We start from the raw sequence: 17,948 nt of genomic DNA on the forward strand, positions 1-17,948 counted from the left end.
CAATTCCTCTCGCTGCTGCAAATTAAAAGTCTTCTCTAGAGGACTAATGGCCACTCTTCTTTTTTTTGTTTCATATCCTTCACTTCTAAATGATAAAGCTTGATCAACTCTCACAGATGAGGAAGAAATGTGGGATGAGCCATGAGTAGATGGCAAGGGTATCTCTTTAGGGAGTGTCATTTGGATCCTAGATTCAGCTTCATCAACTAGTCTGTTCATTTCAATCAACTGCGATGTAGTAATCTTAAGACACATTTTTATTCCATGACTAGAAATTTTAAGTAGATGTGCCTTCACCCTAGAATAAGATCCTTTGTATATGCCACCACAATAATTGCATTTGAATGACACATTCCCTCCTCCAAATATTTTTCCTAACTTTGTAACATGAATCCATAACGGCTGATCAATTTCTACATATAGCTCTTTTGAACCTTCACCTAATCCACTCCCGCTAGCAGCAGAGCTCATTTTGCTAACAAACCAATCATGCATATGAATAAATTAAATTAAATTGATATGAAGTGAAATCAAAACATCCTAATAATAAGACAACATGAATACAACAATATACCGGTCTGTCTGGGGTCCAAGGGGGCGCTGCCCCCTGGAGGGGTTCGACCTGAAGTTATGCTTGTTTTTAAAGTTCGTAAGTTGTTTGTATGGGAATATACCGAGTGGTACCGAGTATGTACCTTGCAGTACCGAGCATATATTGAGCGGTACCGAGCATGTACTGAGCGGTACCGAGCATGTACTGAGCAGTACCGAGCATGTACTGAGAGGTACCGAGCATATACTGAGCAGTACCAAGCATGTACTTAGCAGTACCGAGCATGTACTAAATGGTACCGAGCATGTACTGAGCAGTACCGAGAATGTACCTAGCGATATAGAACGGTACCGAGCATGTACTTAGCGGTATCGAGCATGTGCATTAAGTTTTTCAACAATGAAGGGAAGAAATGGCGTATAGCCGAAATGAATAGGGCAAATTGCGGCTCCATTTTTTTTAATAGGACACGCGTATCCGATACGCGTGTCTGATCAAATTTAAATAATATTTTAATTGGACACGACAAAGCCGTATCCGACACGTATCCGTGCCATATCGGAGGCGTATCCGTATCCGACACGTGTCCGAGACAGCATGCCTCGTAAATAGGAGTATCCGTGCAACATAGATAAATTTTAAAAATAATTTATAACATATTCCTAGACGATGAGATGATAAAGAAAATTAAAAATAAGTAAACCGCATTAATATAATTTGTTTATATATATACAAATAACCTCTTCAAAAAAATCTAACACAAATGGCTTAAATACCAATTGTGATAATTAACACAAATGGCTTAAGAAATTAACAAAATTTCACTTTTTCACTAAAATTTTGTTTCTAAATTTGTAAGTCTAAAAGCCCAAAAATAAAGTCAAGTTCAATTTAATTTGTAGAGATGATTTCTTTAGAAACTTGATAAGGAGAAACCAACTTGTTCAATTGATTTATAATCTTCAAAAGATATAATTTGCTTTGCTTTCACACTAAGGAAAAACTTTTATAAATTTGATCAATTGACTTATTAGCTTCAATAATTGTGATTTCTTAAGCTACACATTTTAGAATAGATTTGCATCCTACTCCTTACAAAGGAACAAAACCAAACCAATAACAATAAAGATATTAGAGTACACAACCCAATCTTACGAATAATCACTATAAGCATGGTTACCATTAAAATAAAAGGAAAACTTAAAATCAAGGTTTAACATTGCACAATTGAGTATTGATGCATTATCTTTCCGGAAGGCGAGGTGTAAGCCTCAGAATTAAACGTTTAAATTAATAAAAATATGAAATAATAAACAACATACTAATATTAAAGTAAAAGCATAAGAAGTCAAAGTAAGACTATAAAAAGTTGTATTAAGGCCACAAATAATGTTAAATAAATAGTCTTTTCCACTCCTAGTTCAACATAACCATATTTATTAAGATTAGAATTTATGAATTTCAAAGTCTCCTCTAGTCTCATCACTTAGAGGGTCTTCCTAGAACCATTGTTGGTAGATTGCTTTTTCTCCTTCCTTACACTAAAAATAAAGAAATGGGTTTTCAACAATAAGATGAGAGGCAACAGAGGAGAAGCAATGGTTGCCCAACAACGATAACAACATAGTAGGATCAAATGCGAATGTGAGAGTCCTGTGGCATGCAACATGCAGGTCATCCAGTTCTTCTCAAGTTTGATTTGGTTTAGGTATAATAAGTTTAATTTCTCTCTCTCTCTCTCTCTCTCTCTCTCTCTCTATATATATATATATATATATATATAAATATATATATATATAAAATAAATAAAAATTTTAAAATTACTTAAACCTTAATTGTTGAAGCTTACACAGCTTCAAAATTGTGTTAAAATTACACTGAAGCATGCCTCATCCCAACTAAGGCATAAGCCTAATTTGGCAAGCGTGATGCATTGGCCTCATTGCTTTTTTAAATTGCTCTGAGGCGAGCCTGTAATTGCTCAATTTTAAACCATACTTGCAAAAGAAACTAAGAACTCAAAATTAAACATGCTCACACAAATAGATGAGTATGGACTTTCAGATTTGCATCAACCCTTACAATCATAGTGGCAGTAAGTTTTGTGATAAATTCAAGGAGATCACATACATCCATCATAAGAAGAAGGGCACATAAAGAGTTGCTGCTTAATCTTGAAAACAATATAGCAAAAAGTAAATGAAAACCATAAAGAGAAGTGAATATATGTAAGTGCTATTGCAAATTAATCTGATTTGAATGATGCCCTATTGGAGATTGATTGAAATAGGTGTAAAACAAAATCAATTATGGACTCACCTTTTTATTTTTATTTTTATAGTCACACATGTTCTGATTTAGAGATGTTTTCCATGTATGAGTTAACCTCTAGTAGCTTCTTGTAAATGAGAAATGGAGTTTTCTGCAAGATTGATGGATCAAACACTATAAAGTTGAGGACACATTATGGTGCAATTATTTCATCTCTGGAGCTTAGGTACCTACCAAATATGAGGAAGAATCTTATATCCTTAAGTGCTCTCTATATTACAGGACATAGTTTCTCAGGTGACGCTAATGCTCTTAAAGTTAGAAAAGGACGAATAAAAATTGGTGGACTATATGCATGTCTTAAAAAGTGCAACATAAAGTATTGATGTAGTGGATTTAACATTGGTGAAGCATCACAATTTGGGAGAAGTAAGGAGAATTAGCTTCCAAGCTGCAATACATGTTCCAAAACAAAGAAGTTGAGAGAAAGACTTCTAGATATATTAAGTGGATTATATTTGTGTTGTGTAGTCTACCTTAGTGCCATATCATACCAATACAGTATTTAAAGTAAAGAAGCCACGGTGCTCAAGAAAGGAAAATTCAATAATAACTATATATTCTTTTATAATGGATCCAACATAGTATGAAATGATTTTGCCAATGAGATCTCTCATGGATTCTTGGTGGAGGCATAATACAAACTGGGTGAAATTATATAGTACTTGGCCCTTGGTTTTTGAAGCATTTAATGATGCTATTTGGGATGACTCACAAAGAGGCATTTTTATTCATTGACTACTAAGCACATACATCAAAAAATTATATAAAAAATAAGAAAAAAAATTATTAGTTTAATTATATATATTGTAGAATACAAACTAGGCTTATATAGAAAAAAAGAAAGTAATCCATGATTTTCCAGTAACACCAAATAAATACTTTTCAAAATAAAAACAAAAAAAAGGATGAAACTGTTACAATAAAACAAAGAAAGAAAAACAATAAGACATGATCCAAATATTTGAATTCAGATCTTTATTACATTTAAAAATACAACATCAACATCAAGCCTTTATCCCAACTACGTGGGGTCGGCTACATGAATCCTTTTTCTCCATTGTGTCCTATTAAAAGTCAAATTCCCGTTTAAATCTAATAAAGAAAGATCATTTCTAATATTTTCTAACCAAGTCTTCTTAGGTCTGCATCTACCTTTCTTAACATAATTCAAAACTAATACCTCTACTTTCCTAACCGGGTCATCGGAAGGCCTCCGTTTTATGTGATCAAACCATCTAAGACGACTCTCTCTAATCTTATCTTCTACTAGAGCTACTCCAACCTTTTCACGTATATGCTCATTTTGTATCCTATCTCTAAGGGTAAAGCCACTCGTCCACCTTAGCATCCTCATCTCTGCCACACTTAACTTAGTATTATGCTTCTCTTTTAATGGTCAACATTCGGCACCATAAAGCATTGCAGGCCTCACCATCATCTTATAGAATTTTCCCTTAAGTTTGAGGGGTACCTTTTTATCACACAACAAGCCCGATGCATTCCTCCACTTCAACCATCCAACTTGAATTCTGTTGATAATCTCCCCATCTATTTTACCATCACTCTGAACAATAGATCCAAAATATCTAAAACGTGTACTCTTATTAATGACTTGATCGCCCAAAGTCACAATCCCTTCACCAGGTCTATGACTACTAAAATTTCACTCCATATATTCCATTTTAGATCTACTCAAGCGAAAACCTTTAGACTCTAAGGTTGACCTTAATAATTTAAGTTTATCTTCAACTCTCTCTCTAGTCTTATCAACAAACCAAGGTACATCCTCTTGCAAATGTCTAGTGAGAACATCCATGAATAAAGCAAAAAGATATGGGCTTAAGGCAGATCCTTGATGTAACCTAACCGAAATAGGGAAATACTTGGTCAAACCACCTTGTGTTTGAACACAAGTAATAGCTCCTACATACACATCTTTAATGATTTGAATATAAGCGTTGTTAACTCCTTTCCTTTCAAGAACTCTCCATAGCACTTCTCTTGGAACTTTATCATATGTTTTTTCTAAATCAATAAATATCATATGTAGATCCTCCTTATTTTCTCTATATTTCTCCATCAAATCTCTTCATAAATGTATGACTTCCATAGCCGACCTGCACGGCATGAATCCAAATTAAAATTTAGAGAATACACAATAAAAATTTTATTGAAATCAGAAATAAGGTAACAGTAGCTTATATCGAGCCGAACAATTTTTTCAATTAGCCCATTTGACGAAAATAATTTTAAGACCCACAAACCCTAGCTTTCTCTCTTCATTCTCTCTCTTTTCCTCCCCCTTTTCTCCTCCGGGTAAGAAGAAATAAAATGGCTTTTTGATTTCATGGAAGTGGAATGGGATTTTTATAAGGGAAGAAAGCTAAGGGTAGAAATATAATAATGCGAATTGTTTAATTTTTAGCATAATATTTATATAAATTTTTTTATATCTTCAAATTCAGAGCTTTAAAAATTATAAAAAATATCCATAAAATAGTATTTTAGTCTAAAATGCTATGGTGAAATCGGTTTGAAAAACACATGCTGGTTTAAAAAAACTCACTTGTATTGACATGTGTCAATTTCTTAAGAAATTTTAATTAAATAAGTAACTTTTTGTTTTTTATATTTACAATGCCCATAAAATAGAGAAAAATAGTTGTAGATAGAGCACAATACTACCTATGATATAGTGAAGACAATTTACAAATCAAACTCATAAAAACTTCAGAAATATTATTTGAATATTGCAGGTCAAAATATTACTTATAAAATTTTAAGGAGCCTTACCTCTATTTCATAACCAAATAATTATAACATTTTTCAAATATCAAAATAACTTGAAAATATATTTTATCGGATATTTTAGAGCATAATATCAATTTAACTACTATTTATATAAATATATTAAAAACAGCAGGCTCATGAGAGTCTTGTAGTTGTTTTATGATGAGAATTGAACCTGTGGGTATTACACTTTGATTACCATGCAATAATTCTATTAAATTATTTGATGATCTTTCTAATTCTTTGAGCAATCTCTCTTACCATATTTCTTACAGAACCCACATGACAAAGCCCTAAATTCTCTTCAGCACTACTTCTTGCCACAAAAGCTTGTTTCTTGCTTCTCATATCACTAACTTCTCGCATACATATGTGCATAGTTGATCTCCTATTGTTGATAGAACTTGCCCAATCTGCATCAATGAACATTTACACATCTTTGTCATGATAAAGTCATTTTTCAAGGTTTTTAAGATGTTAAGGATTCGAAAAACAAACCCCTACGCGTTTTTGTGGGATTATTTTTAAATTTGCTAGCCATACTAATTGGTATATGGTATGGAATGTGTTATATAAATCATTTTTTTTTTCACAAGTCCCTAATAGCTTACTTTATCGGTAAGAGGACTTCCATTCTAATACCCATATTAATATTTGAGAACTTATGTGTGTCGATTGGTTTGCATCCCATCATCTTAGTTTCTTTAAAGATATTAAAACATGCTTTGTTGAGATATGGAGATGTCATTCCTTGATCGAAAAAATTTTATATCAAGAAAATATTGAAGCTATCTCAAACCTATAGTCTCAAATTTTTTGCCAAAAGACTCATAAATTAATTATTTCTCTCGTCTTTTTTTGTATGAATAATATCATCAACATAAGCAATTAATATGTCGATTTTGTAATCTGACATGTTTTACATAGTGTGATCAGTTTGACATTTAAAATACATGCACCTTAATCACCCTTGATAATCGATTAAATCATGCAAGTAGTGATTATTTAATACCATATAAGAATTTTCCAAACTTGCAAACTTTGCTAACATTAACATGACTCTTAAACTCTTAAAGCCATAAAGAATGATCATATAGCCTTCTTCAAGATTCATAAAAGCATTTTAAATACCAAGTTTGTGTAGGGATCAATCCAAGTTAGTTGAGTAAGATAAAAGTGCATATATGGAGTTAAATTTAGCAACCAGGGCAAACATCTCCCCATTATCTATCCTATAGGACTGGGTGAAACCGTTATCCATCAACCATGTTTTAAATCTATTCAAACTTCCATTATTGTTGGATTTAGTAGAGAAAATTCAATTACATCCAATAGGTCTATTACCTTTTGAAACCTATCATGCCCTATTGATAGGTTGGAGCTAACTTGTCATACATAAAGTTGTTGATAGGATGCTTTATACAAGATCTAACGCATTTCCTACAATAGATTGATGTACATCATATAAAGTTAGTGATAGGAAACACTTGAAGATCTCAAGAATTTCCTAGCAATTTTTGGAAAACAGCGAGAAATCTCCACAAAATCCACACAAACCATAAAAACAATAGATAATTTATATTATTTGATGAAATAGAAACGGAAAATACCAAAATACAATTGATCCTCTATTCGAGAGGATGATCTATCTCTCCCAAATCTCTAGACGCCGCAAGAGAACAAAAACCTAAGAGATCTCAAATTTCAGCCAAATTCAAGATGCCATAACCATAGGAAAATAAACTATTTAATGCATACAATTCAAAAAGAAATCTCTAAACAACCCATATTTTGAAATTTCCCTCCTAACTCCCTTCAAAAACCATCCTAAGCAGCACTGTCAGACCTGGGCGATCAGATCGGGAATACCGGAGGCAGAACTTCTCCGTTAGTTTCGCACGGGTCGGTCCCGTGGGACCAATTGGACCGGTCTAACAATACTCCCTCCTAATGGGAAATACTTGAGTTCACAAGTAATCCTAATGGGAAGTTCACAAGTAACTTCCTAACAGTTCCTTGCGGGAACCGTTCCAGGCGAATCCGCACCATCACTGAGTCACCAACCTCTAAGGTTTTAAATCTTTGTTTAAATCAACAAGAAGCTTATAATTAATGTTGCTCTGCTCCATTTTGCATGCAATTTCTTTATGTAAATCATGCAGATGCAATGCAAATGAGAATGCAAGAGACTTGATGTGCATGATGATTGACATGGATTGTGGACTCACACAAAGTTTTAAACGGAGGGAAATTTTGGACAAAAACATACACACACATACTGACTCACAAGCACACATAGATATGAATAAAGATGGATCAAACACAAAATAAGAGGACATAAGATTTTCATGTTTAAGGGAACGGGTGTAGGAGGAGCAATGAAGACATCCTTAGCCGAAAGAGTATCCCCATAGAGAGTTTTAGCTAGGGTCATAGGTAGTCTCGTAGGAGTAGCATGGTAATCTAGCAAATTTATCCAACTAGGAGAGAGGTGATCCTTAATAGGGAAGGACAAGAATATGGAGAACATAACGGAGGAATCATGAACATGATAAGATGATGAGTCCTGACTCACAACCAGATGGGATAGCCCAAGGAGTCACCAGCAGGTATGAGACTCAAAAGATGGGGTAGAGTGTCCAGAATAGAAGTGGGCACAACAGATAGAGAGGTGACATGAAAATAAGGGCCAATACTCTCTCTAACATTAAAGTCGGTACATGGAATGGTTAGATAAGTTCGATCAAGATAGACCCACTCTTTCAAATATAAGTCTAAAGGAGCAACTCCTAAAACAGATTCCAATAAAACAAGAGAATGTTCATCTCCCAAATTAAGCTCAGAATAATTCAGATTCATATTACTATCTTCCAAATTTAATTTCAATATGCTCAAGGTCAGATCAGTTTCTTTTGGGGTCAAATTAATATCATCCGGACAGACCTTATCCAACAGGATATCCTTGATGAGACTAGGATTAGGATGGGCTAAGGTATCAATGCTCAAAGGTTCTAAATCTCATACATCAGGGTCTAATTCAATCAATTCAGTTTCATCATCAAAGAAATACTCGTCATCAATGATATCGTTAGCATCCACAAAATGGATGCACTCAATTTTAGGTTCAAGGGACATTTTCTGATTGGGATGGCTAGGAGTCGGCCCAAATGGGAAGTCATATGTGACCGATCGAACAGAAGATCCAATAGAGGGTCGACCATCAAGGCTAGGCGGAGACCTACAGGGTGGGGCAACAACCATGATGTCACTAAAGTATGGGTGGTCTTGACCACAGTGATGTCCACGGTTTGTCCCAACAAAAGAGGCAGGATGGTTTTCTAGATGAAAATCACTAGGTGTTGGGGTAAGTGAGTGTAAGGTGGGAGAGGGAGATATTTTAACTCAAGTTCTCGTCTCATGCTTTTCCAATCAGAAATAGGGTATTCACCACGAAACTCTCTATGATCTTCTACCCTCATCCAAAATTGGCAAGCACGACCGTTTAGGCGAGCCTTAGCAATGTTCACCCGGTGGGACTCAGGAAAATCATGTGTTTCAAAATAGTCTTCTAACTGTCTAACCCATTCCTTAAAGAAGTAAAGATCCGAGGAACCATCAAAGGTGGGCAGACGGTTATGTGACTCTAAGTGAGATTGTTGCAGCTTGGATTCATGACTAGGTTGATAAATAGAATGGGTAACCTTCCGACTGACATGATTGACCGACTGGTGCACATACCTAAAGCGGGGAATGTCAACATGTTTCTCCTTCATCGTTTTAGTTATAGAGCCCACTATATTAACTAGGTTATCTAGCTTCTTTTGAAGCCCAATGGGGTCCATTGGACAGAGCCTGGCAACACTTGGGGATAAATCTAGATAGGGAACAGCACCTAAAGCGAAGCTAGACTCTCCAAAATATTACTAGAAGGTGCAGAAAATGAGTGGACAGCAAACTCAAAGTGGGATATCATGCTAAACTTCAGCTTACACAGGAAGTAGTTGAGTGGGTAAAGGATATAGGGATCCTAAGGTGCAAGGACAACACAAAGATTTGCAATTGACACCTTTAAAACTTCCTAAAGTGTGCAGATTTTTACTGGACAGCAAAGTAATCAATGATTTAAAATGTTATATACGGTGATATGCATGCAATGACGACTAAGAATGATTATGTAGCTCCCTAGGATGATTTCCTAGCATGTGTAGCCTATGCTAGCCATGCTCTGATACCAGATGATGCAGGACATATATGAAAATACGATTTAAATAAGGATGTTGCACGCTTGATGATTAAGAGCAAGTTAACTAAAGCTTTAGGGTGACTTAGACAAAGAAATAAAATACAAAGAGCGGTAACAAAAGCTTAGGCCAAGTCACTTGCAAAAAGTAAAAGCCACAAGATAATCAATTACTCTTGACGTTGTATACTAGGTGAGTTTCAACAAGAAATCCCTAATCTAACAATAAGAGTAGTGCTATGAAGGATCTCTCACACAACTCCTAATAAATAACACGACTTTTCATGAATCAATTAGAGCTACGATTGAGAACATTTAAAAGATAAAGAATAGGAAGAAAGATCACCCAAATAAATATGCTGAACAAAGCTCCGGTGTGATGTTTATGTGCTTGAGAGGAAGTAGACAACAACCTTTGATTCTTCTTGATGTCTTTGGATAGCAATCTGATTTTAAAACCAGCGGAACAGCAATAGGAGATGGATACAACTGCTGGACAGCAACTTTGACACTGGGAAATTCTGGACAGCAATCTCTAACACTTGTATAAACCTTGGGCAGCTATTATAGGCTACTGGAGACTTCTTGAACGGCAATTTCAGACCTCCCAGGGTGCAAGACAGCAGTTGGTAACGGCATGGACAGCAAGATGAAAATCTGGAATTTCTTAGGCTGTGTGAAGATTGTGCCCAAAAATTTGGATAGCACTCAAAAATCCAATAGAGGAACAAAACCAAGAGGTGGAAGGCTTGGGAAAGACATCCAGGACAGCCAGGGCTGAGGAGAGTTACGGGATGATTGAGGACTTAATTTCAGGGAAATTAATATGATAGCAGGAAAAAGGGGAAGGCCAGCCATGCATGAGAAATTTAATGGGGATTTGAATTCTTTCCAATCATGGGTGTGATTAATTTGGAAAGATATTTAAAGGGAAACTTCTAAATAAATTCAGATTTGGGATAATAGGAAAGTTCCCGAATTGAATCCTTCTTAATTTAGGAAAGGATTCAAATTCAAATAAATTTGAATTTGGAGTTTGAAAACTTTCCAAATTTAAGAGGATCTAAACTAGGTAAGCTTCCAATTCTTTCCTTAGAGGAGTTTTGGGAGAGAAAAGGAAAGTAGATGGGAAAGGGGCCAGCGGCATGAGGGGGCAAGGGAGAGTTTAAGAAAACATTTAATGCCTTCTTGATTTAAGGAATTAAATTTGGGAAGAAATATCTCATCCCAATTTAATTTAAAAATTCAAATAGGAAGGGATTTGAAAACTTTCCTAAAATAGGATTTGTATTTAGGTAATAATTTCAAATTCAAATAGATTTGAATTTGTAATTATATGAGTTACCTTAAATATGTCGGGCTAATTTAGGAAAGTTGTAATGGCAATTGATGAGGGAGGGGAAAGCAAAGCGGTGGCTGGCGGTTTAGAATAGGGCTTGTGGGTTGAATGGTTTGGTGGTGGGGGTTGGTCGGAGACAAGATGGATTGTGGTTAGGGAATCCGACGGCTAGGAGGTTGGGGATTAAATGGGGATGTTGGTGGCTTGATGGGGGAAGGAGGGGAGGGGAAAGGAAAAAAAAGAACGAAAGAAAGGTAAGGAAGAAGAACCACGAACCCGGTCATCTCTAAGGTTGGTGGGTGATCCCATTTCCCTCCCTAGGGATTTCTCCAAAGCTCTCTCTCCTAGAACTCTCACAACTCTCCAAAGAACACATGTGCAGAAATTTTCTTCTCATTCATTCATTAACCTCTCCAAAGGAAGAGGGTGGCTTTAAATAGCCAAATACATGAAAGGGAAATAACAAAGACACAATTGCCCCTAGGGCATACATAAGACAAAGCCCTCAAGTGAGGGTAGAAAGGGAAAATGAACAATAATAAATCAAATACATAAAATAGATTAAAATAAATAGACACGATCGTAGCCGTAGATTTCTAATGTCCTCATCATCTAAATTGATCCCCTTTTTCCAACATCTTCCCTTCTCCTATTTGTTGCTCATAACTGTGCTTAGAGAAGTTCAGCTCATTTGCAATCATTATGGCTCTCTCTATGAGGACTGAGAATTCATTGATATGAAAAGGTGCCAATGCTAATCTCAATTGATCCCTGAGGCCTCTCAAAAATTTGTTGCATTTTTCCTCTTGAGTGCTGACATAATGAGGTGCATAGTGGGATAGGAAAGTGAACTTTGTTTCATATCGCATAACTATTTTTGAACCCTTGAGTCAAATTGAAGAATTTGTATTTCAGAACTAGTCTGGTTGAAAGAGGAATAAACTAGTCTCTAAATACTCTCACAAAATCATCTCATTGTATGCTGGTGATAGACATCAATCCAAATTTCTCTCTATGTTGCACTGGCCATCATCTTTCATCCTCTCCTTCTAGAACAAATGTGGCCAATACTACCCTCCTATTCTCAGCTCAAATCATACCATCTAGCATCTTCCCTATCTTCAGCAACCAATCTTTAACTATTATTGGATCACTTGAACCTTTGAAGCTAGAGGTTTAAAAGTCTAAAATAATTTCAAATGTCGATTCACTTCACTGATAAATTCAGATCTAGGTCCACTACTAGTAGAAGACTTCACCATAGATGTCATTTTATCCATCACTTATGAGATCAGATGCAAAATATCATGAAGTTCCTTAGACTTCTTGCCCTCATTTTTTTTGTTTCTATATCTGGCCTGGATGACTGGCCAGTCATTTGGGGCAAATCATATGCTTACTTTTTGACAAAATTTGGGTATTATAGAAAATGACACACTTTTAAAAGTTAGGACAACCACTGCAGAGAAGAAAAATGTTATATTTACCCTGAATAGTGAATAAGTCCTGAGATTCAGCAAACCCATCCTACTTTTAACCCCTGCTATCAAAATAAATGGGCTTGCACATGAGAGATGTGTTAGAGTGTAATAGTTTTTGAGCTGCAAACCATTGTAAAATATTGCACATGAGAAGTGTTTTAGAACGTAATATTATATTTGCACAAAGGTTTTGATTCTCTTTCATTACTAGCTTCAGTATAATTCATGAGTTAAAAAAGCTTTTAAATTTTAAAATCTAATATTAAGCGGGAAATTAAACTATTGTTAATATGTGTTTCGAAAAGATTAATTTTATTTCCTTTACTTTTTATATTGATCCGTTGCTCATTAGCTCACACTGGCAACTATTGTTATATACAGTGATAATGCAGAGTCAATAACATTTATATAACATAAAAACGTAGAATGGATAAAGACTGAAAATGTGGAGATTGATAAAGAAGTTCAAAAGATAATAAAGGAAAAACAATGGGGAAAAAAACCACACTACCACTTTGTTAAGCTCGCTTGCAGTCGCCAAAATGGTGTGGCAGAGTTCAGCGACATCACTTCTAATAGCCCAATCAATGACAAACGGTTCTCCAGCCTTCATTAAAAAAAATGAAAAACTACTACAAGATTTTACTCTATGAAGTAAGCATCTAGAAAGCACGTTACCTGGCATAAAATTCCAATAACTGAAAGGGCAATAGCACGAATGTTATCAAACACATCTATTGTGCAGTCGAACTGTATCAAGGGGATCAAGTAATCTGGAATGCAGGCTGCAACAGATAGAGCATCTAAATAAAACCATATAGGATGTAGCAAAATGAAAATATTTTGCTAGAAACCCCATCTTTAGTGATAATTGAAGATTTACATAGGGTGTAAGTATATCATCCATTTCCAATACCCTATATTGACAGAATCTTTATTAATGGGTAACCTTTTATAATTACTAAAATGTTTTAATTGAGATGAAAACTTTGCAAGAAAGACGCTTGCAAATAGAAGAGATAAGAATTAAAATATGAGAAACTCCATCTTTAGCGATAAAAATTCTAGCCAAAAAGTAAATTTATGTAAAGGGTTAATATTTTAGGGTGAATTTGTTGACCAGTGGAATAAATAGCATAAAATGACATTGATGTAAATCATTCATTAGATTCTCATATTTCTTTCACTCAGTTTTCAGAACCAATCAACTAATGGATGCTACTGTAGTACTGAATATCTACACTTCTTTATCATATTTCAGAGAATAATGGAATCAGATTGACATCTAATTGCAACGGAAAAATATAAAATATAAGAGAATATCTACACATAACCAGCGTGAATTCAAGAAAAGTAAAACCTGATGATTTATCGGACAAACTAATCTAGACAAATTAAACATAAGAAAATATTTCAAAGAAAAAATTAGCATTCCATCAACTCAGTCATATTATTTATTTGCTATATATTTTCGGGCATATTTTATCTGATATATCATTTCAAAATAAAATTTGAAAACTTAAATTTAAAGCTAAAAAATCAAATGCCAAACAATTCTAAGAACTAGGAAGTCTTACCATCAACGAACTTCTGTCTTGTTCCATTATTAGATGCAATACACTGCCAGAAAAATCTACTCAACATATTAATAACAAATAAGTACTAACAAAATATAAAATAAGACTCAAGAAAAGCTAACCTGGAAAAGAGTAAGAACATTAGCAAGACGCTTGATGGATCTCACATTTAGTGCTTGTTCCGACATCATTCTGTAAAAACTCACTACCTCCTGCGTTGGACCCCATAAACTTTCTATCACATTTCAGTACAGTAAGCACCGTACCAAGAAACTCAAGATCACAAAAAGTTTCATGACCTGTAGCAATGTAGCCATCGTACCACAGGAAAAATACAACAAAAAACCAGCACGGTTGTAATTACATGGATCTTCCTCCCTTTTCTGTAGCGAAAACAGTAATAAAATTAAAACCCAAAAAACAAAATAAATATAATAAGTCCTGAATAAATTCAGATTCTTTCCAATTATCATGAGCAATTACCAAGATAATTGGAGATAATCCAAATCCAGACTGAGTTTAATTGCTATTTCCTATACAGCTGAGGTCAGAGAAGAGAACAATGAACAGAACAATTTCATAATTATTAAACTGTAGACACCCAACTGATTAATTTATTTGTAGCTAAAACGAGGTTAACAATCTATAAATCTTACTTTATTTTTTTCAAACAACAAAAAAGTCTGAATATATGCATGTCAAGTATCCAAGAAAAAAATCAGATAAAAGAAAAAGAAACCCGTATTTCTTTTAAAAAGGCAAATATATTCATGTCAAGTATCCAAGAAAGAAAAAACCACTGCAACAAAACTAGAATAGCTATAAAAGGAACGGAACTAGAAGAACAGAAGAAATAAATGGAATAAGACAATAATATATAATTAAAAATAAAGAAATATTAGCGAAAAAATTCAACCAGCTGAATAAAGAAAAGTCTTAAGAACTCAGATTTTGTTAAAACCTAAGCAAAAGTTCAGAAAATAAATGCCCGTGGAAGAATCAAAACATGAGAAAAGACTGAGGACAAATGGGCGAAGAAAATGTCTAAAATATAATGCTCAAATGAATTAACCAATAATTTATTCATGAAACTCAAGAAATGGAAATAGACCTCGATGAGGAAGTTGCTAAGGTATCTAATGGCATTTTCAATGACCTGTAGCAATGTTGTGGAATAATAATTCAAAAAAGTTTAATGACCTGTAGCAAAGTAGCCATCGTACCACAGGAAAAATACAACAAAAATCCAGCACGGTTGTACATACATGGATCTTCCTCCCTTTTCTGTAGCGAAAACCATCATAAAATTAAAACCCAAAAAACAAAATATTGAATAAGGCCTGAATAAATTCAGATTCTTTCCAATTATCATGCGCAATTACCAAAATAATTGGAGATAATCCAAATCCAGGCTGAGTGGAATTGCTATTTCCTCTACAGCTGAGGTCAGATAAAAGAACAATGAACAGAACAGTTCCATAATTATTAAACTGTAGACTCCCAAGTCCCAACTGATTAATTTATTTGTAGCTAACACAAGGTTAACAATCTATAAATCTATCTTTATTTTTTTCAAACAACAAAAAAGTCTGAATATATGCATGTCAACTATCCAAGAAAAAATTAAAACAAAAAAAAAAAGTATCCAAGAAAAAAATCAGAAAAAAGAAAAAGAAACCAATATTTCTTTTAAAAAGGCAAATATATTCATGTCAAGTATCCAAGAAAGAAACAACCACTGCAACAAAACTAGAATAGCTAGAAAAGGAACGGAACTAGGAGAACAGAGAAATTAATGGAATAAGAAATGGAAATACACCTCGATGAGGAAGTTGCTAAGGTATCTAATGGCATTTTCACGGAGGTTTTCGTCAAGAAACTCGAGAATGGCTTCGGGCATCACCATCGGCCTCCTCATCCATTTCACCTTATGCTTCTTCCCTCCTTTTTTCTTCTCCTTTGCCTCCGCAAAAGCTAGAAAGATGAACGGATTAAAGCAACCAAATACGTCATTAAAGTATGTTTAAGAAGAGGAAAAGGAATAAAGAAGAAGGAATAGAAGCGGTAGAAGAGGAAACAGCTTACCTTGATCGATTTTGGAGTCTTTCAGGAGGTTGAGGCTCCTTTCCTCCAATGGCTCCTCTTCTTGTGGAAATGATTCTTCAAATCCGCATCCAAAATCCGCCATTAACTCAGGCCGTGACTGCCATCTTTCTCTTCGGAATCGCTAGAAGGAACAGAGAGAGAGAGAGTGTGTGTGAGAGAGAAAGAGAGACTCTGGTCTGGTAGGGAAGAAGATGCGAAAATCTTCCGAAATAATCGGGATGTGAACGGGACAAAAAGGAATACTCATTTTATAGTTTATCGAACCATTGTGAATATAAAATTTGATTAATTTTTAATATATTATACTCATTTTAAAGGGAGTTTTTAATATATATATATAGGGAGAGAGAGAGTAAAATATCTTTACATTTAAATTATATAATATTAAAAACATTTTTTATTATGAGATATTTTTAATTCATTGGAATAAAAATAAAAATGGGAACAAATGATGACGGATAGTTAGTGACGACATTAGGCGGCATACAACGTCAATTGATATTAATGAAAACAATATTGACAATCGATGATAGATAATGGCAATAGTGGAAGGAAGAAAGGTGACAGGGCTAACAATAGTGGCACTATAGAAAAATCGTTCATCACTGACGAATTTTTCGGTGGCTTTCCAGCGGAATATTTTTCAACGTATTAAGATGAAATATTTCCAATTGATTTTCAGGCAGATTTTCCAGTAGATTTCTTGCGACTTTCTAGCAAAATTTCTGGCATATTTAAAAATTTATGTAAAAACATATATTAATTAATTATTTCATAACTTATTTTAATTAATTATTAATTTAATAAATTATGATAATCAATTGTTAATTTAATAACTTATTTTAATGATTAATTAAAACAATAAATTTAATTAATTACTAATTTTAATATTTTATTTTAATGTATTCTTGCCATTGAAAACTTTTTGTCGAAATCCCCCGAAAATTTTTGATATCTGGCAGAAAGTCCACTGGTAATACGTGATTTTTTTTTAATGTGGTGAAGGTTGGAATCAGAAAGAGGCATATGGTGGGATTTGAAAATCATATAATTTAAGAGATTTCTAAATGAAGAAAAAATATATTTTTTAAAGTGTTTGAAATCCCTTAAAATTTTACTTTGTATTTCTTTTCCTTCAAAATGATAAAATAAAATAAAATTGCATAAAGTATATTAATGCAATAAAGAAAAAATTTGTGTGATACACTTGCCTTATTTATTGATTATTTATAAATTATACTCATCTTAAAATAATTTCAAGAATTTTAAAGCTCATATTGACCAAATTTTAGTTAGAATATTCTTACCTAATTACTACTCTAAAATAAATCTAATTACTTTGAGGTATATCTTAATACACAATTATTCATTATTTTTTTACCCAAATTATATTCATTATTAAATGATTTTTTTGTTGTATTGTTCTTATTTTCATATTAGTTATTTGGCTATATTATAATTGATAAAATATTTAATTTGCTTATTAAAAACTTAATAAATACATTTTAAAGCAATCTTCGAGCTAATT

The 17,948-nt window shown here is 33.9% G+C and overlaps 1 protein-coding gene across 2 annotated transcripts in view; it reads right to left on the reverse strand.

The window, feature by feature from the left end:
* The window catches only part of LOC110097664 (cell differentiation protein rcd1), a 26,262-nt gene extending 9,626 nt beyond the window's left edge, over positions 1 to 16,636 (reverse strand). The window contains exons 1-8 of one of the 2 annotated variants that reach the window (XM_028699543.1): positions 16,400 to 16,636; positions 16,134 to 16,288; positions 15,515 to 15,598; positions 14,614 to 14,697; positions 14,437 to 14,526; positions 14,315 to 14,357; positions 13,416 to 13,522; positions 13,249 to 13,344 (exon numbers count right to left, since the gene is read on the reverse strand). In XM_028699543.1, the coding sequence (XP_028555376.1) occupies positions 13,249 to 13,344; positions 13,416 to 13,522; positions 14,315 to 14,357; positions 14,437 to 14,526; positions 14,614 to 14,697; positions 15,515 to 15,598; positions 16,134 to 16,288; positions 16,400 to 16,502 (762 nt within the window). In that variant the 5' untranslated portion in view covers positions 16,503 to 16,636. The remainder of the gene's footprint in view (positions 1 to 13,248; positions 13,345 to 13,415; positions 13,523 to 14,314; positions 14,358 to 14,436; positions 14,527 to 14,613; positions 14,698 to 15,514; positions 15,599 to 16,133; positions 16,289 to 16,399) is intronic. The other variant, XM_020824172.2, reaches the window with a different exon arrangement.
* Positions 16,637 to 17,948: the final 1,312 nt, after the last annotated feature.

This window comes from Dendrobium catenatum, unplaced genomic scaffold (assembly GCF_001605985.2).
Source record: "Dendrobium catenatum unplaced genomic scaffold, ASM160598v2 fragScaff_scaffold_1338, whole genome shotgun sequence".
Lineage (NCBI taxonomy): Eukaryota > Viridiplantae > Streptophyta > Magnoliopsida > Asparagales > Orchidaceae > Dendrobium > Dendrobium catenatum.